This window comes from Rhinolophus hipposideros, assembly GCF_964194185.1.
Source record: "Rhinolophus hipposideros genome assembly, chromosome: 13".
In the NCBI taxonomy this organism is placed as follows: domain Eukaryota; kingdom Metazoa; phylum Chordata; class Mammalia; order Chiroptera; family Rhinolophidae; genus Rhinolophus; species Rhinolophus hipposideros.
In genome coordinates, this window is record NC_138059.1 from 28,925,382 (window position 1) to 28,947,171 (window position 21,790).

The 21,790-nt window shown below is 34.6% G+C and overlaps 1 protein-coding gene across 4 annotated transcripts in view; it reads right to left on the reverse strand.

The window, feature by feature from the left end:
• Positions 1–231: 231 nt before the first annotated feature.
• Positions 232–21,790, reverse strand: part of FZD6 (frizzled class receptor 6) — a 32,930-nt gene continuing 11,371 nt past the window's right edge. For 2 of the 4 annotated variants that reach the window (XM_081070075.1, XM_081070076.1), the window contains exons 3-7: positions 10,434–10,630; positions 7,195–8,212; positions 4,378–4,526; positions 2,751–3,179; positions 232–1,733 (exon numbers count right to left, since the gene is read on the reverse strand). In XM_081070075.1, the coding sequence (XP_080926201.1) occupies positions 1,565–1,733; positions 2,751–3,179; positions 4,378–4,526; positions 7,195–8,212; positions 10,434–10,630 (1,962 nt within the window). In that variant the 3' untranslated portion in view covers positions 232–1,564. Of the gene's footprint in view, positions 1,734–2,750; positions 3,180–4,377; positions 4,527–6,460; positions 6,558–7,194; positions 8,213–10,433; positions 10,631–10,971; positions 11,084–21,790 lie in introns of those variants that run through there. The other 2 variants (XM_081070077.1, XR_013994732.1) reach the window with 2 other exon arrangements.

A 21,790-nucleotide genomic window follows, 5' to 3' on the forward strand; every position in this document is an offset into this window, starting at 1 on the left:
ATCCCAGGTTTCCCACTGGCTTTAAAAAATTTATGGTAAATATGGCTGTATAATTTATACTTTGGGAAGAAATTGTCACAAATAAAAAAAATAAAGAATCTGACTGTATTCTCCTTCTCAAGTTAAAATGAAGCTTCTGGCTTATTAATCATTGAGCCATTGATCTGAAAAATTATACTACTTCCTGGGCCATGACCACTATATATAACAGAGAATACACCACAATCTTTTATATAAAGAAAATTTTATTACTGAAAAGATCACACAAAACGAAGTTTTTGTATACAAAGTTAACAAATGTGGGAAAGCTAATATTTACAACATTTTCCATACAGTACAGGATAATTTTCTTTTTATGCTTTAACAGAATGCTAAATAAAGAAAAAAACAAAAGCATCAGAAAACCTGTTCAAGGAATAATACTTAATTGGAAACAAAATTTTAATATTTTAAAATGTCATGTAAAACACATTTTATCAGGACTACATTTTTTCCACTTGATTGGCACTAACTAAAAAGTATTGCTAACATACTTTTTAATGTTCAGCAAAATTCTATTTAAGAGCAGAAATTAATTCTACATAATGTCTGAGAAAGCTACTGCACAAATACAAAGCATCTATAGTATTTAAATGTAAAAAAACAAAAGTTAAAACAAAAGTATAAGCAAATGTAAATGGTCATAATAATACAATCTTGGGTGGTCATGAAACATTAAAAACAGAAAATCAATTGCACTTGGTTTAATTTATAAAAGAGTAACATTTCATCTACTAATCCTTCAGGACATTTTATTTTAAAATTACAGAAGGACCAGAAAGCAGCATCATACAATCAACATTGGACACTCTTTCAATAAGCACCTTATTTCAGTTGCACAAGAAGGCTGTGAAATTCCTAAAATAATGAGACTTTATAAAATTTACACACTGAAGATGATAAGGTAGAGTAAGTGGATTTTTTTTAGTGGAATACCCATTATAACATCTTTTGGTGTATCAACTATTTTTTTAAACTACAAAAGAATACTATTTTTCAGTTTTCTTAGAAATTCAGTGTAAAAGCTACCAAAGTAGTGCCAAGATATTAGAATAACATAATAAAAATATTTCAATAGATTTTCCAGGATTTCTAAAAAAAAGTTCAAATACATATAAACTTATTTTCAAATATATAAGAGATACAAGGATAAGTTTTAAATATTTCAGCCAAGAAAACTCTTAATATTATATCATAAAAGTGAAATAGCATTGTACACCTTAAAATACTTTTAACAAGAGTAGGATCTTCATAAATAAAGAAGAAGATTCCTCTAATTCCCTCCTCCCACACAATTTAAAAAACATTATTAACCCGCACGTTTCTGTTTTTCAGGTATATTGCTGTCATTGACCTCTATGTGAATAAATCATACTCTTCTTGGAATCTATTGTTTCCAGTATAACAGCAGGCAATGTAGCTCTAAGTGCAAAAAAAGAATGCAATAGTGATTCTTCTAAGACCATGTATTGGTCACCTCCAGTGTAACACAAATCCACTTCCAAGTAATGGGATAACCTGGTTTTCAAGTATCCGAGTGACTGCCAGTGCCCTGCTCTTTTCTAGCTCCTGAAGCCGAGTGAACAAGCAGTGAGGTGGAGCCTTTCAGGCTGCTTGGCTCTGAAGAACTGGGGACCTGCAAGTTGTTGCTCTGGACCGGGCCAGCTGCAGTAACATCACTTTTTGGAGTTACCCTAAGTGGAAGAAGGAAAGTTGACACACATACATACCAAAGCACGAATGTGACGCCAGATGTCCTTAAAACTGCTATCCACTTTTCATGAGTTTTACTCCCAACCAGTGTCCACTTTTATCAAAGGATAATTCACTAAAACTCTTTACATATACACTAATACCTCGAAACACAAATAATTGATTTTCAAATACATCTTTTGATAACGTTTGTCAAGCACCACCCATGCATAGGCTGAGCATGATGTCTCATGGGGAATACAATTAATGAGCCAGGATTCCTGCCCTCGGCTTGGCAAACTTTTTATTGATTTCTCACCATGGATCAGACACCGTGTAAGCTATTGGGAACACAAAGATAAGTAACACCTCAGCTCTCCCTTTAAGGACTTTATAAATCTCCTTTAAAAAGCATGTATCTAATTACAATCCAGGTATGCAAAAGCTGTGAGAGAAACACAGAGAAGGTGTACTTAGCCTAGTTTGAGATGGTGAGGTAAGACAAACCTTGGTAACTGAAAGTAGTTAGTTGTCAGCATTCTGGTTAATTTGATGTTTACCTGTGTTTGGATCACCTATGACTATTTGGAAATACTCATTAAAGACAATGTCAACATTCTTTCATGTTCAGAAAGTAAAAACAATCATCTTTGCGAAAACGGACAAATACCTTTTAGATGCTACTGTAATGCAATACTAATGAAAACTTAGCCTATATTTCAGATGAATCTTAAAAAACATTTACCTAAATATACATGCAACCATAGAAATAAACACTACTGCTCTACGGTACTTGAACAGTGAACATGAAGGCTCTTCTCAAAGTTAAGAATTAATTAAACTACGAAACAGCATTTTTATAGGTTGAACTTAAAATCCTTAAATCCAAACTCCTTTGGATTAAGTGTATAAACCCGTCATCTCATAGAATGCCTTCTTTCCAATGTGTTACGCTTTAGTAAAAAATGTACAATGCGGTATTCGGGACAGTCTGGATTGAAGATAAAATCAAAGCTTACCTTCCTTCACTCCGCCCACTTTCAGATACACTGCTCTTGTCGTTCACATTGCCTGCCCGGCCCTTCCGGTCGGCCTGTTCCCCACAGAGTTTAGAGCTGGATACTGCTGGTGAGGCAGGTTCCCCACAGACCTCTTCTCTTGATTTGGGGGTGCTCATTCCGTCTTCTCTCACTTCCCTCACTGACGTTTCTGGAGAGGTTTGGATTTCTGGCAAAGTGTCTTGTCCTAAGTAATCGTGGTTAGTGATTGCTACAGCAGATGTGCCATGATTTGCCGAAGCTCCTGTGCTGGTTCCCATGGATTTGGAAATGACCTTCAGCTTATGTGAACTTGGTTTATAGTGCTTCTTTTTGTGTTTAACTTTAGAATTGTGCTTTAAGAAAAACTCACAGGACTCCTGTAGTACTCTTCGACTTTCACTGATTGGACTGTAAGAAAATCAAAGGAAAGGACTTACTTGGTAAATATTAAGTATTATAGTAGAAGCCATAAAGCATATCACCTATCTTGTGCTAAAAATCCTTATTCAATAAAGTTAGAAATTCTTTAAGAGCTATGTTATTTATAAAGTCTGGGATTATAACTACTTTGAGATATAAGCAGATTGCCATAAAGTGAAATCTTTTGTGCATACACTGTTAGTTGCTTTTGTCAGCATAATTAGAATGGTAAGGAATTAAATAGGCAAAATCAAAGGATGAGGGCAAGGAAACGAAACCAACATAAAGTAGGGGATTACCCATATGTGGATCATATATAAGTATATAAAAGTAAACCAGAAGAGAGAGGACACAAAATATAATTAGTGGTCTGCTTAAATTCAATTGTTTTCTTTCTAACATTAAAGTTAGCCAGTTATACTGAAGTTGGTGTGGGTATGTAAATATGGGATACACATATAATAATAGTGTAAAAAAATGTAAAGTCCAGTTAAATGCAATTCTTCAGACTTCAAAAACTTATTTGTGAAAAGGTCTACAGTTCTGAAATTATCACAAAAAAGTTCATTAATCAAACCAATGAGAAACAGTTTAAAAAACTCCATTGTATACTGTTGCTAGTACATGGCATACAATGTATGTAAATAACTAAGGTGAACTATTTACTCATAAATGTAAATCTACTATAATGTCATAAAATATTCCATAAGTTTGAATTTTTACCATCTTAGGCAAGGCAAATAAACGAAATTTTGAGTCAACACTTGTGTGTAATAAAATTTAAAAGTAGTAACTAATGATAACACATCACATCTGAATCATACTTTATAGATTTCCTTACACATATTTGATACCATTTAATCTTTGATCATTGCTAAGACAGAATAAAATGATTAAAAGCACTACACCCAAAATAATGAATCCAATGAAAACAATAATAATAATGGATATATTATAAGCCATGGAAAGAAAATGTACATTTTACAAATCTTCCATTCGTATTTCAACAGAATAGTGTATGTCAAAGACTATTATAATGCATGCCAAAATAAAGCATCTCTCTCCATGAAAAAGATTTCCAAACTTGAAAAAACAGTCGATATAATAAACGGTATGATTTGAATAGTTTCTTTATGTTTGATCTATTTATTTTAAAACAATGTCAGATAATTCAATAGGTTCTTACTCTCTCTTGCGATTGCGTTTAAAAAACCCAGCCCATTCTGTGCATGTCTTTTTGCTTCCAACCCAGAAGACAGCAGAGATGCCAACAATTAATGTCATCAGATATTTTATCATAAATAAAGCCAATTCTGGTCGACTTTCTGTTTTTGCCTATAAAAAACAGTAATAAAATTTCAGTGATACATTCAAAGTGGAGAGAAGTCTACACAGTCAATGTAAAACTTGAACAAAAATATAAATTTTCAGTCTGTTATATTATAAAATGTTTGGTATAACATAATATAATGAATAGTGCTTTAAGTTTAATACATTCCTTACCTAAGTTCCGAACAAAGAACCTTTATATGTGTGTCAAGATATATAGCTAGAAAAGGAAAATATGTAAATATATTTCGGAAGGATGTCCTTCCTAATCTTGGCTTGATTTCCTGACCTTGTTCCCCTAGAAGTACAGAAGCCTCTCATAATTGCCAAATATTTGCCTCTAAATATTTATTTTCTTTCACCTTAATCTACCACAAAAAAACACATTTAGACTCATTATTACAACACACTATTTTAGAGTCTTCACACATTGTTGATGTTTATGTTATAAAAACTTGGTTTGTTAGAACAAAATAAGTATCATAATAATGTGGAAATTTCATAAAATTTATTCATACTTTTCTTTCAAGCATAAACTTTCAAATATTATTTTTTAAATGTTACACAAATGTCAAAATACTATACATTCTGTATTTCTTGCATTTTTCACTTATTAATATTACTTGAAGACCATTCTATATCAATAAAAATAGAGGTCTTCATTTATTTTTAAAGACTATTCCATTGTATAGATGAACCATGATTTACTCAACTACCCCTATTAATGGATATTTAGGTTGTTTTCAACCTACTGCCATTGCAAACAATGTTGCAATGAGTATCTTTGTATGTATGTAATCACACATTTGTGAGCATATCCATCAATAAATTCCCATAAGGGCAAGATCAAAGAGTATGTGCATTTTAGAATTATTATTATTAATTTTAAGCTTTTAAATTTATTTGTTAAGTGTGCTCCAAGTCAAGTAGTTGTTTCAATCTAGTTGTGGAGGGCACAGCTCACTGGCCCATGTGGGGATCGAACTGGCAACCTTGTTGTTAAGAGCACCTCGCTCTAACCAACTAAGCTAACCAGGCACCCCCAAGTATGTGCATTTTAAATAATGCTGTCAAATTGCTTTCTACAGAAGTTTGAACTAATTGAATAGCAAAGTCTGAAGTCTGAGAATGCATATTTTGCCAGTTCTACAAACACAGTGGCTATAAAATCTTTAGATGTTTATATTATATTATAGAATATAATTTTATTATAATTTTAATTTGCATCTCTTACAACATTTTTTACATTAAGAAAAGCTTTTTGATTTTCATTTTCTGTAAATGCTCTTCACAATCTTTTTTCATTTTTATATCTGATTGTTGGTTTTTTTTCTTATTGATCTATGGAAACTCTTTATAAGTTAAGGAAATTAGCCATTCAACTAGGATACGATGTGTGAATAAATTTTCCCAGTTGGTTTTCTGACTTTATGATGGGGGTTTTTTGTGTGTGTTTTTGTTTTTGCCATGCAGAATCTTAAAAAACAACAACAAAAAACTATTTTACTTAGTCAAATTTAGTAATCTTTTATAGTTCCTGAATTTTATATCATTCTTAAAAAGACTGCCTCCACTTTAAGTTTAGAATTTTCTCATTTTATCTTCTAATACTTTATAGTTTCTTTCTTTACATGAAACATAAGTTTTAAAAATCATAGACCTTTAACTTTTTGGGCAGTAATAGTTGTTGTTTTCTCCCAGTTTTCCCAAAATACTGAAGAATATAGGACACATTTAACATATCAGGATCACTTTAAGACACAGCTCCTTTATTAAATATATAGTAAAAACAGCCTATTTGTAAAAACAGATAACTGACTACGGACAGTATGTAAGGTAAGTAAAACTATTATCCACACACATCAGTATATAAACTAGGTTCCACTATGTTAAAATGTAGTCACTTTCTAGAATATAAATTATTATGTAAAATACTTTACCCCACACATTGGTTGATTTGATGCACTATGATGATAGCACTCACATCAATATAATTAGTTAATATATATATAAATATTCAAGAAAAATGTATAAAATCTATTAAAAACAAAAATAAATTCTGTTAAAAAAACCTCAACTAAAATGCTTTTAAAATGTTCTATTTTTAGGAATATACTTTTTTAATCTTTAAAACAGCACCTTTATACTAATCATATTATATTATGTCAAAGACATATGAAACACATTTTGTTTCAATTGTGCTTTTCAGTTAAGAAATGACAGGATGGTTTAGGTAAAAATCAAGTTCTGTTTTTATAAGCAAATACTCTGCAAAAAATTATAAGATAATACGATCAAATTAAATATACCCAAATAAGGTTTTCCTCTACTAACTAAAGAATTTAAAACAACTCCCAATTCAGCAGAAGTTACTTCCCTTTTTCTGCCCACTACAAGACCTACTCTTGTGACTCTTCATTATTATTAATCTGCCTTTGCAACCCAATGTAATTTTTAAAGGAATAGCTAACAGAGCCACTTTACTATTGTAACTGAAACTAAAAAACTTTGACAATTATCCCAGTTTCAACTGATACATAGGGAATCATTCCTATGTCCATTGGATTTCTCACCTGAAATCTAATTTTATGTTCATGACTAATTCAAGTTACTTTCAGGGAATATTTTCTAAGTTAATATTAAATCATGAAACAATACAAATGATAGCTTTTACCTGATAAGGACATGGGATGTGGTACTGACGACAATGGTCAGAGACCCAAGTTATCTCCCAGGTAATCCTATTTACTTGCTCATAGACGTAACACCCAAGAAGTGTCACTAATGGCACGAGATACAGGCCACTGAAGACTCCGATTCGAATCATAAATTTCTTTAGTTTCTCTTGGTTCCGGCCATCATGTTGTATAACTTGTCGAACGTGATTTAAGGAAATAATGCCAGCTAAAAGAAGAGACAGCCCGACAAACACACAAAAGCACAATGGCAAGAGTACAAAGTAACGAGAGGCATCCAGGTCATAAAGGCCGACAAAGCAAACTCCACTAATGTTGTCTCCCTCAACTTTGTTCATAGCAAGAAGCATAACAGTCAGAAAACCTGGTATTCCCCATGCAACAGCATGAAACCACACTGCTTTTTGTTCAATGGCTTCACAACTCCACTTTCTTCCTGCAGCTAAGAACCAAGTAATGGTAAGAATCACCCACCACACAGTGCCAGCCATTGTGAAAAAATACAAAAACATAAACAAAACAGTACAAGCCTTATTTTGAGAGCCTAGAACAACTGTATCACCAACTTCTAGCTTCTCATCTGCCTTATTGCAGGCTGTGTTATTGCCTAGTAAGAATCCGATAAAGTACATGAGAGATACAATGCTGTAACAGACAGAGTAATATATAATTGGTCTCTCTGGGTATCTGAATCTTTTAACATCAATTAAAAAAGTAAGGAATGTGAACAGAGTTGCACAAAGACAAAATATTGAAACTATTCCGATAAAACTTTTTGCAAACTCTAGCTCATCACTTTTAAAATACATGTTGGGGCATGGAGGCGCACATTGGTCAATTCCCAGAAACTTATAGCCTTGTCCCCCTGAAGTCTTAAGATGCCTTGGACACCAAATTCCAATGTCTCTTTGGATTTGTTCTGTTTTCATCGGAGGACCAAGAAACTGTGTGTGTGGATCAAAAGTTACAGGAACAGTCTCATCACAGTATTGTAATCTGTAAGGATTATAAAAATGAAATATATAAAGTTGACATTTTTATTGAGTCATTATTTTAATGTTATGCTTTCCAACTATAAAATATTTCCTTATGCATGGTTAGAGTTGGGTAGAAAGTTTTGAAGTTGACTAAAAACTTATGGTTGCTTATAAAGCTCCAAAACACTAAAATATATATTTAATACAAGGTAAGTGAACATAAAAATTCTCTTACTTAGAAAACAATGAATAATTTTTAAATAATGTCTTCTCTCAAGACTATAAAGAAAAATATTATCTTGACTGGTACTCTCCACACAAAAAAAGTGTTAGCTTGTCTGTTTATAAACATAAGAAATTTAAGTCTTGGGGAAATTAATTTCTATTATCTAATGCCCATGAGCAAAGTAGATAAACCACATGGTAAAGTGATGACCAAAATAACATCCTTTCCTGGATTGATAGGTTAAAGTTCAAGTGATATTTAAGTTCTTAAAGAAGGACAAGAAGATCCTCAAGAGGCAGGCTGAGGAGCAGCGTAACTCGCATCAGCGTTTGGTTTGGGTTTGGCTATTAGCCTCCCGTGTTTACGGGTCGCCTGAGTGGCACACAGGACAATTTGCTCAGTGCAGTGCTTTATCACTGAGCTGAGTGTCTACACACCAGTGTTATTCTGGAGGATCCACACGGTTTAAAAATTAGCGTGGGTTTTAATGAGAAAGCATTTTACATATACTTTAGATAAGAATAGAAAATAATAAAACATACGCCCATAAAAAACACTCATGTATCTACCAGCTTTTCCAAATTTAATATTATGTTAGTTTTGCTTTATATCTTTTAAAATAAAGCAATATAACACTATTGATATAGCTGGAACCCCTTTCTGGTTCTATTCTCTTTTCTCTCCCCAGAAATATTAATTATTACAAGTTCAGTTCTTATTCTCTTCACGTATTTTTAGTATTCTCATTAGGGTATTTTCTAACTATAATGGTAAATAGCTGTTTCTCGGTTTTGAACTTTATGTAAACGACATCATATATCATACTATAACTTCCTTTCTTTACTTAACACTATAATTGTTAGATTTATCCATATTGACAGATGTGGGTCAACTGCATTCATTTTATCAATTGGATGGTAGTATTCTTGCGTGTAAGTCCATCACAATGTAAGTAATCATTTTTACAATAGACTTTTAATCTTTTTCCCATTTAAAAAAATCAGGAATGCTAAGTTTTTATTTATGATTTCTTATTTGTGTAGAAGTTTCTAGCAAGGGGGTTTCCTAGGACATAGGGTACAAGCATCTTCATCTTTGCTACACACAGTTGACCCTTAAACACCTGGGTTTGAACCGCATGGGTCTACTTACACAGGGATTTTTTTTCAACAAATACTGTACATGTATTTTCTTAATAACATTTTCTTTTCTGTAGCTTATTTTATTGTAAGAATATAGTATGTAATACATATTACAAAATATGTATTAACTGACTGTTTATGTTATTGGTAAGGCTTCTGGTCAACAGTAGGCCATATTAGTATTACGTTTTTGGGGAGTCAAAAGTTATATGCAGATTTTCTGTGACATGCAAGGGTGGGGTCAGAGACCCTAACCTTATGCATTGTTCAAAGGTCAACTGTATTACTCAATTGTTCTTGTAAATGATTATGCATCTACCATAAGTGTATGAGTTCCTAAAAGGTTCTAGTTTCTTCAGTTTACAGATAAAGAAACAAAAAGGTAGCCAGCTTCCTTTCCGGATTTATTATGTGAGGTCTCATTATATCAGTAGAATATTTCAAATTATAAGCTCCCAATGTCTAGAGAATAGGAGATAAAGTAATTGATCAAGAGTACTGTGCAATAGGGTCAGTGAATTGATAATAAGGTTCCTGTCCCTGTTACAGTCAAAGGCACCATTATATGTTCTCATTGAACGACACACCTCTTCTTTGTCAGAGCTCGCACAGTTGTATATTTGCATTTACTTGTATAATTATTTGAATATTTTTCATTCCTTCCACCCCACTGTAAGTTCCCTTGGAACCAAGTCTGTTTTTGCTCACCACTGTGTCCACAACACGTATCACCTCAGTGTCTGGAGTATATTAAGTGTGCAATAAACATTTGTTGAATTAAATAATGAAAGCCTGTCACTAACATTCTGGAAAGCTAACACCAATATAAAATATCATTATATCATTAGCTTTCAGTCAGAAACGTCATTTACCTGTCACATTTTAGTTCCTCGGGCCATTGGATCCCAAAAGTGTCAATTAATTTTTTGCAATCAGAATATACTTTTTCACAAAACTTACGACAAGGTGGAACTACATGGATTTGCTCTGTGCAGGTTGGTACAAAAGCTTTGCAAAGGAAAGTTTCAACATTTGGTGAGCATTCCAGATTTGCAAGAGGAAGAAAAAGCTATTAAGAAAAACAGCAACATAAGGTTAGAAAACATTTTAATAACAAATGAGAAAAATTAACTTATTTGCTGTCTAAAGTGTATATACATTTTAACTTATACTCCAAAAGAATCTTTAAGCATCACTCTCCATACAATCAAATTTTGTTTAGTCTGTTAGAGATCATTTTGTTAAAATCTGTTAGACTTAGGTACTTTCATATACAATGCAATATTATTATTTTATTCAATTATACATTTTTCAAGAAGACAGGCTAAATCAGCAAATCAAAAGCATGAGTTAATTGCTAGGTAAAATAAATTATATAAATGTTCAATTTATAAGTATATGTTGAAATACCTTAACACTATTCTGGGCATTCTGGAGAAGGCAATGTTTGGGGCAGAGGGAACAGACAAAGGTGCGAAGATCACGAGACCATGGTGTAGTAAGGGCAAAACGTCCAGTGTGACTAGAACATAGGTCAAAGAGGTGGAGTCAGGGACAGACTAGAGAGAGAGGAGACTGGAGAGGTACGCCAGACCTGATCGTGGGGAGCACAAACGGCACGCTAAGTTGCTTGGATTTTAAAATGAAGAAATGGGATACTATTGGGGAGTTTTAAGCAGGAAGTGAGGCTAGAGTCTGACAGCTGAATGTGAATCCTAGGTCCACACTTACTGGCTATGTAACTTTGGCAAGCTATTTAACTTCTTTGTCTTAAGTTTCTTCATCTGTAAAATGGCAATAATAATCGTACATATCTGTCTCGTAAGATTGCTATGAATACTAAGTTAATAAATGTCAGTACTCAATAAATGTTAGTTATTGTGATGATTATACTTTAGAGTACAGGGATGGGTTCTGGATAAACATGGTATACCGTGTTTCCCCGAAAATAAGGCCTTGCCGGACCATCAGCTCTAATGCGTCTTTTGGAGCAAAAATTAATATAAGACTGGGTAATATAATACAATATAATTAATATAATACAATATAATATAATATAATACTGGATCTAATCTAATATAACATAATTCTGGGTCTTATATTAATTTTTGCTCTAAAAGATGCATTAGAGCTGATGGTCCGGCTAGGTCTTATTTTCAAGGAAACACGGTATTGACTACATATGTTTTTCATTCTGTTATTTCCTCACTAAAATGACAATGAAGGAACAAAAGGTATTACTCCATTAGTAAATGAACAGGAGGGACTACATTAGTGTATTTGAGTTTTCCAAAGAACAAAAACGAAACATCTAAAAAGAAAGTCCCAAAACTTTTGAGTGACAGAAAGCTATTAGGGAGTGAGAGGTGACTTAATTGGACGTGGAGGTGGATTACAAAGGAGGAGTGGAGGGAGAATGAGCTCATTTGCCCTAAAGAATCTGAAAGTCTCAGTTCTTTTAGGCACCAAGCAGCATAAAAGGCTAAAACTGGGGGATGTTTACAGATCAGTTCCTCTCTATATTATCCTTGCACCGGCACCCCGGGCAGCCAGATGACACCAAATCCTATAAAGTTGTTTCCAGGAGAAATGAAGCATGGGCTATCAGGCACAGAGGCGGGCAGAGATACAGTGCAGTGAGAAGAGGTTGAGCTGGGTAACAGTCTATCTAGGAAAAGTGAAGCTCTCACTTTCCTTTGCCTGCTCTGTTCCTAAAAGGTTGGAAGACAGGCATATACCACCATCCCCAATCTTTGAAAAAACTCAAGTCTTGGGGGGAAAGACCTCCTACATATTTGACAATGAAAAAGCTTGAGTTTACGTTACTATGAAGCCCATCAGTAACAAGACCCATTTATGCACACGAAGCTTTTCAATGCTCCACACAAATACAAATAGGCGGCCAAGGATCATCAGGCATTTGAAGGAAGTCTTATGAAAGACAGAGACAAAAACAAGCAAGCAGATAAAAGGAAATTTGGAGAAAACAGAGATTATGCAGCAAACAAAAGAAGAAAACAAAACAAAATAAATCACAAAACAAACAAAAACATTAATATCTTAAATGAAAGGCTATTGCACCCTTTAAAAAAGAATAGGATGCTGTGGAAAACTAAAATATTAAGATAGCTGAAATAAAAAACTCTATAGAAGGATTAGAAGATAAAGCTGAGGGAAGAAATGGACAATCAGAGAGAAAATCCTCCCCATCAGAAGATCAGTCTGTGTACAACACGTGACTAAATGGGTTTCAGAAAGAAACAACAGGGAAAATACAGGTGGGGTGATAAAAAAACAACATAAGAACATTTCTCAAAACAGAAGGATACTAGTCTTCAAAATGAAAAGGCTGGCATCATACTTTGCAATCCTACTGCTAAAACATTTTTGGGCTAAAACTTCAGTCAACTGTCTTTTCAAACCTCCAATTCCACACCCTATCCTCTCAGTTGATGATTTTGTTCCTAGTTCACTGAGAAAACAGAAACAATCAGATAATTTCCTTCTTCTAACTAAATATACCAACATACCTACAGCTTGTCTACATTCTCTACCTTCTCTATTTCAATGGATGAACAACTCAAACTAATCAACCAAGTCCTCCATTTATACACTGGAACCTCCCCACTTGACTAGCCAAGGACTTTGCTTCTGCAATTGTCTACTTTTCTTGCAATAATCTCCCCACTCTATCTACAGTGATTCCTCCATCAGAAAAACTTGCTCTATTATTTCTCTCTCTCTCTCTCTCTCTCTCTCTCTCTCTGTCTCTCTCTCTCTCTCTCTCTCTCTCTCTCACACACACACACACACACACACACACACACCAAATAATATCTTTCCTTGACTCCATATCACAATCCCCATCCAACCATTGTTCCATTTTCCTATTCCTTTATGAAAAAATCCTCAAAATAGTTGTCTATGCTCACTTTCTCCAATTCCACTCTTCCCATTCCCTCTTGAACACACTCTCCAATCAGATTTTGTCCCCACACTCCAATGAAAACTGCTTGTCAAAGTCACCATAAACTCCACCTTGTCAAATTTAATGGTAAATTCTGAGTCCCTCATCCTACTCAAATTTTAATGACATTTGACATAGTGGATCCTGCCCTCCTCCCAAGATATATGTATATATATTTGTTACTTGGCTTCTAGGATATCTATTGCCCTGGATTTCTATCTATCTCACTGGCTGTTCATTTTCTGTTTTGCTTCCGTTTCCCAATTCTAAATATTGAATTGCCCCAGAGTGCAATCGTCAGACCTCTTCCCAATCTATGCTCACTCCTCAGGAGAAACTCATCCAGAACCATGGTATTAAATACCAACCATACATGAATTCCCAAATTTATTTCTGGTCCCAATATCTCCTGTAAACCCTAGACTTTGGAAGTCGGGAATTGGAATGCCAGATTATGTGATATTTTGAGCATCTCAGAAAATTGCTGCTAGGTGTTTGACAAGCCTGTTAGGAAATCTGAAAAAAGTTACCAACAGGTACATAGAAAACAAAGCAAATGGGGGAAAATGCAACGACTCCATTAACTACGGGAGTGGGTAATGTATTAAAGAAATTAATGCAATCAAAGTATACTTCTTGACTTTATAGTGTACAATATTTAATACTCTTAGTAATGTTAGCACTGACTATTGATTTAACCAAAAACTGTATTAGGTTGGGAGGAGAAATAAAAATGGTGAAGTAAGAGAAATAAATTATCAACTACCATAAAAGAAAAGAATAAACAGGTACTATCTGAAGTTCTGAACTGATGAATCAATAAATTAACAGACTAAACATACTAGTTAGAGTACAGTAAGTCCTCACTTAACATCGTCGATAGGTTTTGTGACTCTAAGTGAAACAATGTAAAACCAATTTTTATCACTGGCTAATTGACATAAACAAGACAGGTTCCTATGGCACCTCATCAACATAACAAAACAATGTTGAACGGAACTACATTATTCAAGGAATTAATATTTTTTACTGTATAGCCTATATATTAGAAGAACACCTAAAAGAGTTCAAAGTGGCTTCCTTTGGGAAATGGGAGTGTAGAAGGGTAAGCTGCTATTTTTCTCTTAAAAGCCCTTAATATAGAGTTTTTCAGCTTTATTCACGTATAAATGATATACGATAAACTGACCATGTATAAAGTGTACAATTTGATGGGTTTTGAAAGCCTTACCACAACCAAGGTAATAAATATATCCATCATCACCAAAAGTTTCTTCTTGCACCTTAATAATCCCTCCCTTCTATCTCTCCTCTCACACCTCACCCCCAGTAACCCCCCACCCCAGCAACCACTCACTTTTCTGTCACTGTAGAGTGGTATTTTCTGGAATTTTACATAAATAAAATCATGGAGTATGTGCTTTTTTTGTCTGGCTTCCTTCACTCAGCATCATTATTTTGAGATTCATCCATGTTGTTAACCGTGTATCAATAGTTCATTCGTTGCACTCCTATGTTTATTGCAGCACTATACACAATAGCTAAGACATGGAAACAACTGAAATGCCCATCGGTAGATGACTGGATTAAGAAGCTGTGGTACATTTATATAATGGAGTATTACGCAGCCATAAAGAAGAAAGAAATCTTATCATTTGCAACAACATGGATGGATCTAGAGAACATTATGTTAAGTGAAATAAGTCAGAAAGAGAAAGATCTCACTTATATGCGGAATCTAAAGAAAAGAACATGTGAATGAACTGATCAGAGACAGTTTTGAGGACACAAAGAAAAAACCGAGAGTTGTTAGATGGGCTGGGGCGGAGGGGGGTTGGGGATAAGGGGAAAGGTGAAGAGATTAGGAAGCAGCTGGTAACCACAAGATGGCCTCAGGGTTTTCTGAAAATTAATTTGGGGAACTTATTCAATAATGTTGTAAAGATTTTGTTGGGTATCCGATGGACATGCGTCCTATTTGGGAGACCACCTCAGAGATAATGTGGATGCCTGACCATGGCATTGTACACCAGAAGCTAAACATTAATGAATGCCAACTATAATTTTATATATATAATGTGATGGCTCGGTGTGAGGTCGGAGGGATAATGGATGGGGGGAGGGGGGTCCACAGTGTGAGGGATATAAATGATAAACGTCTAAGTATTACCTTGTCTTGTACACCTGAAACTAATAAAAAAAAATAGTTCATTCATTTTAGTTGCTGAGTTGTATTCCATTATATGGTTATGCCATAATTTGTTTATCTATTCACCAACTGATGGACAATTTGAAGTGTCTGTGGGACATTAGAGTGTGGGTTTCTATCTACTACATAGTAGGCAGTGCAGTAGAGCTATTTAGGTGAAAGACTTTAAGTTAAGGATATATATTTGGAAGTCATCATTATAAAAATGATGAATTACATTACCTAAAGAGGACATGTAGAATAAGAGAAGATGAAAATTCTGATTCAAGGGGAAATGCACTGAACTTACATATTAACATCTCCTTCCTCTCCAAATGCCATTGAAATGAGAGAGAAGGTTTAAAGATAAAAAATAAAATAAAACCTATAGCTACACCAAAAAAAACAGGGAACGGTCTCATCAGTGGACTGCACAAACTTTGAGGAATTTCTGGAAGACAAAAAGAAGGAATGAGGATTTCTGCTTCTAGCAGTATGACCAACTAAGTATCTTCTGCCATAAAACATTTAGATTCTAGATAAACTGCAACAAATACACTTTAAAATGGATTGCTGAGCACTGTATACACCTAATAAAATAGTATAAAATGTGTAAATTAAAAAGCAACAAAACTACATGGAGAACTGGACAATTCCATGATTGTAATAAGAAATTTCAATTCATATTTCTTAAAAAATGTAAGTTTACGCAGACAAAAAAATAATATGAGCTATGATTACACAAAAATTAACAAGTCTGATTTAAAGGGTACATACAGAACCCAAACCCAACAATTAGAGCCAACAGCTTTAGAGGACATTGGAGCAGTGGAGAGTTCACCCTGTCCTGAAGGGGCAAAGTGACTGAGCAAAGACAGGCTGTCACAGTTGGCATTATGTCTCCCTTATTTGAATGATGCTAAGACCTGACCCTTTGCCACTTAACAGGAGCTTGTTGGAAAGCAAACAGCAGAGAACTGTCTCAATCTTCTCTCTCCTGAGGGGGAGAATGCCCAGGCTGTGTGAGTATCCTCCTCTAGAACTGAGATGAAACAAGGGGAGGCATGGGCAACGGGGTAGTATTTACTTCTTTGTTTACTGTCCCAAATAAATCTAGTTCCTAAAATTTTTGAGTGTCTAGTAATTAGAGCCCATGGCAGAAAGAATTAAAACACACTGTGTTTAATATCCTTCTAACTCAGAAGCCAGATTGCAGCAGCTATGATAAACTCATGGCGAGCATTTAAGAACTATTATTGTCCAGTGTAAGGGCAGGGAAAATAACAGTAACATGTGTAGTTTTGCTATATTAAAATAATTTCCTTACAGGGCAATCATGGCAAGTCACATCCTTTGTGTAATTCTTCCAGAGTGCCAACACTGGTTAATTTAAAAATGTTGAGATTCATGCAATCTGCAGAAGATAAATCAGATGTTGAAAACTCAAATACCTTCAGAGTCTAGGCAGGTAAATTTGAGGGGGTATAAAATACGAGGGAATATTTAGGCTGCTACCCAACTCCATCAGATGTTATTTGGGAATGTGGGCCCAGAACTGTCAGATATATCAATTTTCATAAGAAAACAGAATCTGGATTTTTATGTGAAATCTCCAAAGTTTTAAATTGTCACCTTTATTTTTATTTTTTTCCAAATCACAACATCTATATTTTATTTCACCATCCCCTGAAATCCCAAAACAAGCTTCTGCCAGGGAAAAATCCGTGGGTAATGAGACTTATTTTAGTCAGTCTTCATCATAAGCAACTGGGATTTTTAAAAGTGATACAGGAAGCTCACAAGATATGTTGTCAAACAGAAATTTTGTCACTTTAATAATAAACATTTAAAATACTATGCAGGACAAACAAAACATGTCTTTAGGTCTGATCCAGTGTGGGCCACAAACTTTCAAATTTTGTTGCAAACTAATAGACATGAAGAATTTCAGACTTGGAATGGACCTGAGGTGACTTTTTAAGTGTATTATTTTCAAAGTGTGTGTGTGTGTTTGTGTGTGTGTGTTTTGCCAAGGAACACTTTCTTTAAATAAGAGGTTACAAAGAAGCCTGATATATTAGATAAATAAAAGCACTGCTGCTCTGGCCTAAGAGGAAGCCCTCCCTCTGAGATACCTCTCACTGCTCCCCTTTCCCACCAGTGACCTCAAAGTACCTCCAAAGATCACAGTTTGAAACCACTGACATAATCCAAAGCCTCAAATTACAAATGAGAAAAGGCCATCCAATTTCTTACTGAAATTGTTGTTGAAATCCCAAAATCTGTCTGAATTTAAATTTAAGTACTCTTATTCCTCATCTAATGCTAATTTTACCAATACTATATAGCTACTGATATTAAATCAGAACTTTGATTTATTCAGCACTTAACCATTAGCTGGGCACTGTGCTTTTCCGTATACCAATTCTTTTTACAACAATCCTGCGAGATAGGTGTTCTTAGGCCCACCTTGCAAATGAAGAAACTAAGGCTCTAAGAGCTGAAATAACTTTTATAGAGTCACATGTGGAATAAGTGGTAACCAGGATATGAACGGGGGTCCGTACGAATTCAGACTATATCCTCTTTAGCCCTGACACTATGCTGCCACCCAGTTCTCCCTGAAAATTACCCTTCCCCAAAGCACAAGACAGGCACGAAGGTCAACAAGGATGAAGGAGGTGAAAAAAACCTGTACTCGGAAAATTATAAGACGTTGAAGAAAGAAATTGAAGAAGATACAAATAAATGAAAGCATATACAATGCTCATGGATAGGAAGAGTTAACATCATTAAAATGCCTATACTACCCAAAGCAATCTATAGATTCAATGCAATCAAAGGCATTTTTTCACAGAATTAGAACAAGTAATTTAGATTTGTTCTTAAATTTGTATGGAATCACAAAAGACCCCAAATAGCCAAAGCAATATTGAGAAAGAAGAACAAAACTGGAGGTATCATGCTACCTAATATCAAACTATACTACAAGGCTATAGTAATTAAAACAGCATGGTACTGGTATAAAAACAGATACACAGATCAATGGAACAGAATAGAGAGCACAGAAATAAACCTATGCTTGTATGATCAAATAAATTCTGACAAAGGAGGCAAGAATATACAACGGGGTAAAGACAGTCTATTCAATAAAACTGGACAGATACATGCAAAAAAATGAAATTGGACCACCTTCTTACACAAGAATAAACTCAAAATGGATTAGACTTAAATGTGAGACCGGAAACCATAAAACTTGTAGAAGAAAACACAGGAAGAAGAAAACTCTTAGCAGTAAACTCTCTGACATTGCTTTTAGTAATATTTTTTTCTTATATATCTCCTTGGGCAAGGGAAACAAACAAACAAACAAATAGGACTACATCAAACTAAAGTTTTTGCATAGCAAAGGAAACCATCAAAAAAATGAAAGTCAATCTATTGAATGGGAGAAGATATTCACCGATAATACATCTGATAAGGGGTTAATATCCAAAATTTATGAAGAACTCATACAACTTAACACCGAAAACAACAAACAATCCAAATTAAAAATGAGAAGTGGACCTGAAGAGACATTTCTCCAAAGAGGACATACGGATGGCCAATAGACAAGAAAAGATGCTCAATGTCACTAACCACCAGAGATAGCACATCACACCTGTTAGAATGGCCATCATCAATAAATCAACAAATAGCAAGTGTTGGCAAGGATGTGGAGAAAATGAAACTTTTTTATTATTATTAGTTTCAGGTGTACAAAAAACCATAATAGACATTTACACACCTGCAAAGTGATAACCCCACCAAGTCTACTATCATCTGACACCGTACATAGCAATTACAATGTCATTGACCATATTCCCTATGCTGTACTTTACATCCTGTGACTATATATTTTTTAAAGTATAGTTGACATTCAATATTATTTTATATTACTTTCAGGTGTACAGCACAGTGATTAGGCATTTACAGAATTTACAAAGTGATCCCCCCAATAAGTCCAGTACCCATCTGACACCATATATAGTTTTTACATTGACTATATTCCTCATACTGTATTTCACATGCCCGTGACTATTTTGTGACTACCAATGTGTACTTCCTCATCCCTTCACCTTTCTCACTCATCCTCCCAACCCCTCTCCCATCTAGCAACCTCAGTTTGTTCTCTGTATCTGAGTCTACTTCTGTTTTGTTTGTTCGTTTATTCTGTTCTTTAGATTCTACATATAAGAGAGATCATATGGTATTTGTCTTTTTCAGTCTGACTTGTTTCATTCAGCATAATATACTCTAGGTCCATCCATGTTGTTGCAAATGGCAAGATTTCATTCTTTTTTATGGCCAAGTAATACTCCATTGTATAAAGGTATCACAGTTTTTTTTTATCCAATTGTCTATCGATGGGCATTTCAGTTGTTTCCGTATCTTATCTCTTGTGAATAGTGCTGCAGTAAACATAGGGGTGTGTATGTTTTTTCAAATGAGTGTTTTGGATTTCTTTGGTTAAATACCCAGGAGTGGAACTGCTGGGTCATAAGGTAGTTCTATTTTTAATTTTTTGAGGAGCCTCCATACTCTTTTCCATTGTGGGGAAAAGTATGAAAGTTTTGAAGAGTTCTGAAAAAGTAAATGTTCATAATACGACATATGATCAAAGACTATAAAATCTCAAGCTGTATTATATTCCAGATGATATATGTACTCCTGGTAATTTGGGAACAAATAATTTTGGAATAAACAGCACTTTAAATAATGGGTAACCAGCCTATTATTGAATTGATCCCAATCAGTTAAAAACATAAATCGAATGAGCATATTTCCCTAATCTTTTGAAGTAAGGAAATCTTAATAGGAATCCTTTATGGTCTTCCATAAAATGTCCTAACATTCTCAGAAACCAAACTTTGAGATGAAAACATCACTAGCTTGGCTCGTTGTGGTATTTCTTACGTCCTTAATCTTATATTCAGAATTCTACATATTGTTAAACTAGTATTTAGCATGGTAAGTGCTATGTAAACCCGTGAATTGAATGAAGAGTCAAACTTCCTAGCCTCTTCAGTGTGTTCCCTTTCTTTCCCTTAGTGACACCTTCTTCAACTCTCTCAATAACCCAGTGCCTTCATGGTCTCACTCATGAATTTCTCCTTTTCAAATTTCACTCTCAAAGAAGGCTCAGAAACTCACCCAATAACTAACAACAACACAAAAATAATGCTTTTGAGATTCTACCATTCAATAATAACTAAAAGTCTTGTTGATTATAGTTTTAATGCTCAGAGAAATAAAAGGTGGGTTCTTCTAGCAGGGATAAGGAAGAGGAGGACAATTAAGAAGGCACCTTACATCTCCATTCTGAAAAATAGCCAGAGCCAAATGATGATAAATAGACAATGAGAACCAAAATACATGGAGTATTTTATATAATCCTTTACTGGAAATAATGCCAGCATTGTAGTTCTGGTTCTAGCTCTGCCATTAACTACTGGTGTCACATTTGGCAGATAATTTCCTGTCTTTGTGTCTCAGAGCATCCATTAGGAAAATGAGAGCAACAAACTATTAAATGATCTCTAAGGACACTTTATGGATCAAAAAATTTATGAAGAAGATAACCAAGACTTGAGTAGCAGAATTGGACGCAAATTTTGAAATAACCGTTAAGTGCTACAATGAAATTTTCTCCTTCGTAGGTAACTCTGTCTTATACTGAGCTCTGGAGAGAACAGTGATCACTTCTGTCTGTCTGGCAGTCCTATTCCAAAGCAGGTGGGATGCTACAGAAGCAACCCATGTAGCATCCCATGGGATGCCACAAAGTAGGGGGGACGCAGGGATACAGTCTGACAACAAACCAGTCACACAACCTACCTCGGCCATTTGGATGCTCCAGGTATTGTGATTCTTGGGGAAACAGTTGCACAAAAGAACAACAAATAGATTATGTGAGACAACTGCAGTGGGGTTAATAATGGCCACAGTGTGAAACTAACTCTCCAGGGACATTGGCACTGGCACTGGGCACAGACTGATCCTCTGACATGATCTTAGTTGTGTCCTGGTTCTGG